This window comes from Lynx canadensis, chromosome B3 (genome assembly GCF_007474595.2).
Source record: "Lynx canadensis isolate LIC74 chromosome B3, mLynCan4.pri.v2, whole genome shotgun sequence".
Taxonomy (NCBI): domain Eukaryota; kingdom Metazoa; phylum Chordata; class Mammalia; order Carnivora; family Felidae; genus Lynx; species Lynx canadensis.
In genome coordinates, this window is record NC_044308.2 from 1,861,626 (window position 1) to 1,868,707 (window position 7,082).

The 7,082-nt window shown below is 64.7% G+C and overlaps 1 protein-coding gene across 1 annotated transcript in view; it reads left to right on the forward strand.

Moving 5' to 3' along the window:
* Positions 1–3,751, forward strand: part of LOC115516164 (cell migration inducing hyaluronidase 1) — a 138,331-nt gene extending 134,580 nt beyond the window's left edge. Inside the window, exons 22-23 of the mRNA XM_030318585.1 lie at positions 1,835–1,935; positions 3,562–3,751. Of these exons, the coding sequence (XP_030174445.1) occupies positions 1,835–1,935; positions 3,562–3,689 (229 nt within the window). The 3' untranslated portion in view covers positions 3,690–3,751. The remainder of the gene's footprint in view (positions 1–1,834; positions 1,936–3,561) is intronic.
* The last annotated feature ends 3,331 nt before the right edge of the window (positions 3,752–7,082 follow it).

Here is a 7,082-nt window from a genome sequence, read left to right on the forward strand (position 1 = left end):
CCGTCGCCTCCCAGCCCGGCCCCTCCTCCCGTTCGCCGTGTTTCGGGTTCGTGGGCCTGAACCCTGCAGACGGCCGGACCACGGTCTGGGCGTCCTGCGTGACTCCCCCGTCCCTTCCTCCTCTGTGACCGGGTCCCGGCCCCCCACCTGCCTGCTCGCCCTCCGGCCCGGCCTGTCTGTGGCCGCGAAGCAGGCCCTCCGGCTCAACCCCCTGACGGGCCAGGCCTCTGCCGCCCCAGCCTGACCCGGCCTCCCTGCCAGCTGCTGGCTTGAACTCCTCCCAGCACCTCCTGTGCCCTTTCCTAGAAATCCCTGGTAACTCCCGGCACCTTCCCAATCTAACGCGCACCTCTTTGGTGAGGTCTCTTCCAACGCAACCACAAAGTTCTGCCTCTACTAACACACGAGTCTCAGCAGCCCCAGGGATGCGGCCGTTCCGGGGCGAGGGCCCGCGCTTCCTCGCGTCGGGGCCACGTCTAACTCGGTTTTGCGTTTCTCGCTAAATGGGGGGGTAAAACTCACTCTCAGGGGCCACGACCTGGCATGGTGGGAAGTCCGGGTGGCTCGTCGGAGCGGCCTCCGCCCTGCCACCAAACCCCGTGCTGACGAGTGTAGGCGTTCACAGGCCGTGACAGTCCCATACGGGGCAGACAGGGACACCTCTGAGCGTGCAGGCTTCTGGCCCCATCAGGATGCTGTGACGCACGAGGAGCCCCGTCCGCGTCCCGCTCCTGGGAGCTAGCCCAGAGCCCAGTCTAGAGGGCACGACCTTTGTCTGGGTTCCCCCGAGCGGCGAGGCTTAGCTGTGCCAAAGGGACGTGAGCTTTTCCTCCGAACTGGAACGATGACGAAATGGCCTCCTGGGAATGGTGCCCAAGCCCAGTGCTGAGAACAAGTGTGCGATGCTCCCTCTCTCTGCTGGCCTCACCTTGCCGTCCCCTGGGGCCTCGTCCCCAGGCAGCCCCGGCTCCCCTCCCTGTCCCTAGGGCTGACGAGCCCGGTGCATCTGAAGGGTGTTCCTTCTGCTCCCGAAGGGACACAAACGGGGGTGACCGCGGCTTCCAGAACCCTGTCTGGTTTTTCCGCGTCTGGACTGTGGTCTGTGGTTATGGGATTCCTGGGAGATGTGAGCCGGGAGCCCGTTGGGCTGCTGTTCCTGGGGGGAGGTGCTCACCTCGCCTGTCCGTCCCGGCCCCGCGGGGTCTGCCACCTTGAGGCTGTGTTCCCAACATGTGGGCCTGAACACGACCAAGGCTGGGAGCAGAGAGTCTCGCTGGGCCCCCAAGCCGGGCTTCTGCAAGTCGGGGCCCGTCCGGCTGGGCGCACGCCTCGCTCCAGGCCCCTGCCCCCCGCCTCCGAGCACGACTCCCCTTGGGCCTAGTAAATTCGCCCCAATCTCCCATGTGCAAACCGGGTAGAAAGTGACGTGAACGTGGAGGTTAACGCTCCCCAAGCACGCGGTGACCCCAGCTTCTGGCTTGCTCTCCCGCCACGTTTCTATCTGGTCCCAACCCAACGGGCTGAGGACATTCGCGTTAATAAACGCAAGCTGAAGTCCCTCCTCCGTGCACCTACCCCGTCCTCTCTGGGGACAGACACGCGTGCAGGCAGCGAGCGAGCTGAGAGCAGGTGTGGGGAGGTCCCCGGGTGCCGACTGCGGCCAGAGGTGTGGGAGGGAGGCCGGGATGTGGGTCAAGCATGGAAAGAGCCGGTCCGCTCGGCACGAGGGACAGGCGGCCTTTCCCCAAACCTGCAGCCGGGCCTCTGGGCGCTGCTGACTGCCCCCACCCTACCTGCTCTCCCCTCCTGGCCTCTGACACCTCCTCTCGTGCAGCTCCATTGTGCTCGTGGTGTCGAAGGGACGATACACTTCCAGGGGCCTGTGGACCAGAGTGCTGGAAAAGCTCGGCGCAGATAAGAGCCTCAGGTTGAAAGGTAAGCGATCCAGACCAGGGGTCTACACTGACTGTAAGTCCAGATGCCTGGTGTGCAGGCTGCTGCTACCTCTTGCCGAGACCACAGTGCTCCCCACCAGACCCCAGGGTCCTCGACACTAGGTGGCCTTCCGGAACGTGCAGGCCGGATGCCGCCCGTTCACCATCCCTACACGCCAGCAGCCTCCTCCCAACGTGTGACCAGACACGGGAAGCCACTTCCTGAGTTGTTCGCCCGTCCGCTCAGCACAGCCCCCCCCCCCTTCTCGTTAAACCAAAGCATCAGCAGGAAAGTGGCTTGATCTGCCCCCGTCCCGTGCTCCCGCTACAGAGGCGGGCGGGGCTCTGCCTCGTCCTCCATGTTCCGGGGGGCTGGACACTCATACGCCCACCGTAAGGGACGTAGGGAGGGAGGGAGGGACGGAGAAACGAAAGCCCGAGGCATCTCCGCGGCTTGTCCGAGGTCCCTCGGTGCTTCTGCAGTGAAGCCCAGCGCAGACCCGACAGGGAAGCCCGCCCAGCATGACCCTCGTCACCGTCACCGCGGAGCCCAGGGGAGGCTGGGAGGGAGGCGGAACAAGCCCGCAGACGCTAACGTCCGCTGGGGTCCACGCGTGGTGCCCGGCTGTGCACCTGCTGAGCTCGCCGCGATTGCCGCGCGTTCACGGGTCACGGTGCCGTTGCTTCCGTCTGGGATGGAACCAGACGCTTAAGTAACTTGCCCAAGATTAGAATTTGGACCCGAACGCTTCTAACCCAGAGCTCAGCTGCCACGCCATCCTGTGAGGAGCATCAAAGCTCGTGGCCCGTCATGTGGGACGTCAATTCCTGGCAGCTCCCACGGGAAAGCCCGGAGGCCCCGAAGGCCCTTCCCTCGAGCCAAAAGAGAGCCCCGAGAACAGAGAAGTATCTTCTCGGGCTCAATCCTGGACTCATCTTGGGGCCTCTGCCTTTTTAACTAAGACCCTGTCGCCAAAAGCTGACGTAGGTGAGGTGATCTAAGTGGCGTCTTCCCAGAGGTGGCACGTGTGCGCCGCCCGCCAGGCCGGGCCGATCCCGAGTGTGGACAGAGAGCCCCACGCCCCTCCCTCGGTTAAGCTCCGAATGCAAGGCAGGGCTCGCTGCGTGGGGCCGGGGGCCTGGACGTCTAGTCTGACTGCACCACTTACTCTGAACCCTTGGACGGAGTCCTTCCAAAGCCACGACACGCTGGAGCCGGGAGAGGTCCTGTAGCTGAGCGTCATCCCTCGTGTGACTGGCTGACGGGGGACGCTGGGCTTCAGAGAGGGTCAGGGCCTCGCTGGCTGACGGGGGACGCTGGGCTTCAGAGAGGCGCAGGGACGCGCTGGTGATCAGAGGCTCAGCCCGAAGGCGGCCGGGGCCCCGGGGGGGGGGCCTCCTGTGCAAAGCAGGGCCACCACCCCGCACGGCCGACTGGAGGCTCGGGTGAGACCCTGTGTGCCCCTCGCAAATGACATCATCGGGCGCAAAGCTGCTCCCGGGGGAGCAGAGCCCGGGGCGGCTGGGAGAGGGCGCCTGGAAATGCCTGCAGGGAAGGGCGATGGGAGGCCTGGCGGGAGCCACTCTCTTGGGGTTTCTGTTCATGTGACTCACCCCTGCTTTCCAGAGAAAATGGCGTTCGTTGGCTTCAAAGGGAGCTTCCGGCCCACCTGGGTGACTCTGGACACCGAGGACCACGGTGCCAAAATCTTCCAAGTGGTGCCCATCCCCGTGGTGAGGAAGAAGAAACTGTGAGGACGCCAGCCACCTCGTGTCGCTCCGCAGTGGACGGTGGACTCTTGGCCGCGGGCCAGGCGGGACGGCTGGCTCCCCCTGAGAAGGGCCGGGGGCAGCCCTGATGGGTGGGGGGGGAGGGTATCAGAGACCCTGGCGCGGCCACCCGCCCCCACTCCAGCGTCTCCCTGCAGCCCCCCGGGGGGGCAGCCGACCGTGCTGGAAACCTTCCTTCCTGCAGCCTCTTGGGTGCTTCTCTCCTACCTGTGCCTCTTCAGTGGGGGGGCGCGGGGGCCACGCAAGGAGACCCGAGCCGCACTGGCGGCAGGAGCCCTGACCCAGCCGTTCACAGACCCCGCGCTCTCCAGCGCGCACGGCAGGCTGGCCGACACGGGGGAAAGGGAGCCGTGAGCAGACACCAACCTTCAAGGGGTCGGGAGCTGGCGTGTAGATGCAGCCGGCCAGGACGGGACCAGCTCCCCTCGGGGGACGGGCGAGCCCTGCCTCTGGAGGGTTCGCCCGACCGTTCAGGAGGCCTCGGGTCCCGGGATGGGGGGGTGACGAGGTGACTTTTAGAGGCCCTCCGCGTTCTGAGACCACACTGCACGCGGAAGCCAGCGGCAGACGCGAGGGTGCCGTGTGGCTGGGTGCCCTGGGCCGTGAGGGCGGGGCTGCGGGAGGTCCGGCCTGGGGTCCGGGCTCGCAGGCTGCAGGACGGGCGGGCTCAGAAGAAGACCGGGCCAGGATCCCGCGTGCTCGGGTGGGTCAGGACGCGGCCTGCAGGAGGAGGAAGGGGCGGGCACCTTGCAGGGCGGGCTCGGGCAGCACCCCCCCCCCCCCCACCCAGTAGCTCGGAGGTGCTCCCACCTGCTGAAGCTGCTGACCGCTGGGTCACCCTGTGCCTGCAGCTTACTGGCCCACCCAGCGAGGCCACACGTGCGGGGGGCGGGGTGGGGGGAGGGGAGGGCCGGGCCGAGGTGCCCAGAGCACTGAGCACCTTCTGGCCCCAGGGAGGGCTGGACCAAGTTGAGGGAAGTGAGCTCCTACCTGGGGCCTCATTTGTTCTTTATCCCGAGACCCGGGAGCGTGCTCTCACCTCAGGAGCCCGAGGTTTCAGAGTCGGAGAGGACCTTAGGGTACGTCCAGTCCAAGACCCTCCTTTCACGGAAGGGGCGTGTGAGACCCCGAGATGGGGAAGAACCACGCGGCCAGGCCGGGGCCGGGCCGAGAGGCCCCGCCCAGCACCTGCCGCCACACCACATTGCCTCAACCACCGGCCCCGGGCGCTCCCGCCGGAGCTCCCCGAACAGGGACGAGTCCCCTGAAAAAGTCATCAGAATAGAGAGAATTGGCCGATGGCTGTTTCCCTCCAGGCCCGCTGCCTGCCCCGCGGGTTGGGGCGGCCCTGCGGCCCCCGCTTGTCCTGGTGGCCGCGGCCGTCCCGCTGGTGCTACCTGAGTGCAGGTGCACAGGCGCGGCCCAGGGCACAGTGGCAGGCTTGCGTCAACGCTTTGGGTGAGCCGGCTAGGCTGCTGGGGTCGGGGGCTCGCAGCTACCCGCTGACCCCTGAGCTGTCTGCCTCGCCCACCCTCCGCCCTGCAGGGAGCTCAGAGAGCTCCTGAGGGAGGGGACCCCTTCTGGGGTTCACACTCTCCCGGGGGGCCCCAGGGTCACGCCGAGCTGCATCTCCCCCTTTCCTGCGCCAACCACACACTCTTCACAACTCTTCTTTCGAAGACGGCCTTCTCTGCCCCCTCTGCAGCCGTGGCCCTCGGGAGGGGTCCCCTCGCCAGGCTGAGCCGACTGCCAGAGCGGTTTCCCGGAGCACGGTCCGTCCAGCTGCTGGGAGGCGAAGGTGGGACACGGCAGGGGCCGTGCTCCCGGGAGAAACCTCTTCCACGCAGATTCCCAGCGACGGGTGGGGAGGGGAGTCGTGACCTCATGTCCCCGTCTGCAGTTCTGTTGAGTTTTTCAAACTCTGTCGACGCGAGGGTCTCACACTGTGAACCAGCTAGGGTGGGGTCGCTTCCAGTGGCCGGGAGTGTGGACAGTCTTTGGTTTCAGAGAGCGTATCTGTTTGAAAATGCTCAGAGTTGTACACACGCCCAGCAGCTCAGGGTCCGTGCGCGCACTCTCCCTCCAACGCCGGCCAGCAAGAGCCAGGGGCCCAGCGTGCTCTTGGTGGCACACGTTTTCTCACCACCTGGAAAATCGCTCCCACGGTTCTGTCTGTCGGCGTCCAAATGAGTTAGGCCCTCTGGGGCGAGCCACACTCCCCTGAAATGCTGGTCTCTTTCCTGTTGCCGAAACGGCTGGTCCTTTTTCGGGAATTAGATGTTTTGTTCGTAAACATTTCTCATAGGTGTTGCCACGAACAAAGATGTGTTTTCTATTTATTTATTATGTACGCACTTGGAGAAGTCGTCGTCGGAGAAATGGATCGTCCTAAATGTCACGTTCGGGGATGTCCTTTGGACCACGTACCCAGAACCTTCTGCTGATGGCAGAGGGCACTGGCTGTGGTCTGGAAAACCCTGTACCATAGTAAACATACAAAGGATCTCAGCCTCCCGCCTGCTGCTTTTGTTTTCCATTAAAAGGGGCCTCGTCTTAAGCCAGATATTTAAGCAAAAATGAGACCGATGAAATCCCACCCGCCCCCCCCAGTCTGCCTCTCTGTCACTTCCAAGAATTATTCATATGTTAATGTCCTACCTTGTCCTGCTCTCCGGGGCGCCCACAAGAGCCGGTGCAGCTGGTCCTGTGGGAGAAGAGGCATTCGTTCATGTGACCGGCCATGCCCAGGATGCGCCCTGCCCTCCTCACTCCCAAGCCATCCGTAAGCCCTCAGGGCAGCACTGTCCCCCGGGGGAAAGCCAGGAGGGGCCAACAGGGCCTTGGCTGGAAGCAGGACTGTCTCCTCCTTCTGGAGGCCACGCACAGTGTCTGAGAACAGCGTAGGAGTGGGGTGGGGAGGTAGGTCCAAACCAAGCTGTCAGGCAAGAGTGGCAGAGGCAGGCTACAGCGGTCCCCTCGGCCACGCTGGGAGGGGCCCACAGGATCGGGGGGGAGAAGGTGAGACGCAGAGCCTAGAACGGGGAGACCGGGGAGTGTTCTAGAACTGCACTGCCCGGCTGGCAGCCACTAGCCATGCGTGGCTAAATTCGAGTTAATTACAAGTTAAATACAATCAAAAGTTCAGTTCCTCCAGCCCACGTGGCTAGTGGTGGCCGTCCCGGATGGGGCAGGTCTAGCACACGCTCCCATCAGCGGGCGCCTGGCGGCTTAGGCGGTGAGCGTCAGACTCTTGACTCCTGATTTCAGCTCAGGTCACGATCTCACAGGTCGTGGGTTTGAGCCCCGCGTTGAACTCCGCGATACAGCGCGGAGCCTGCTTGGGATCTTCTCTCCCCC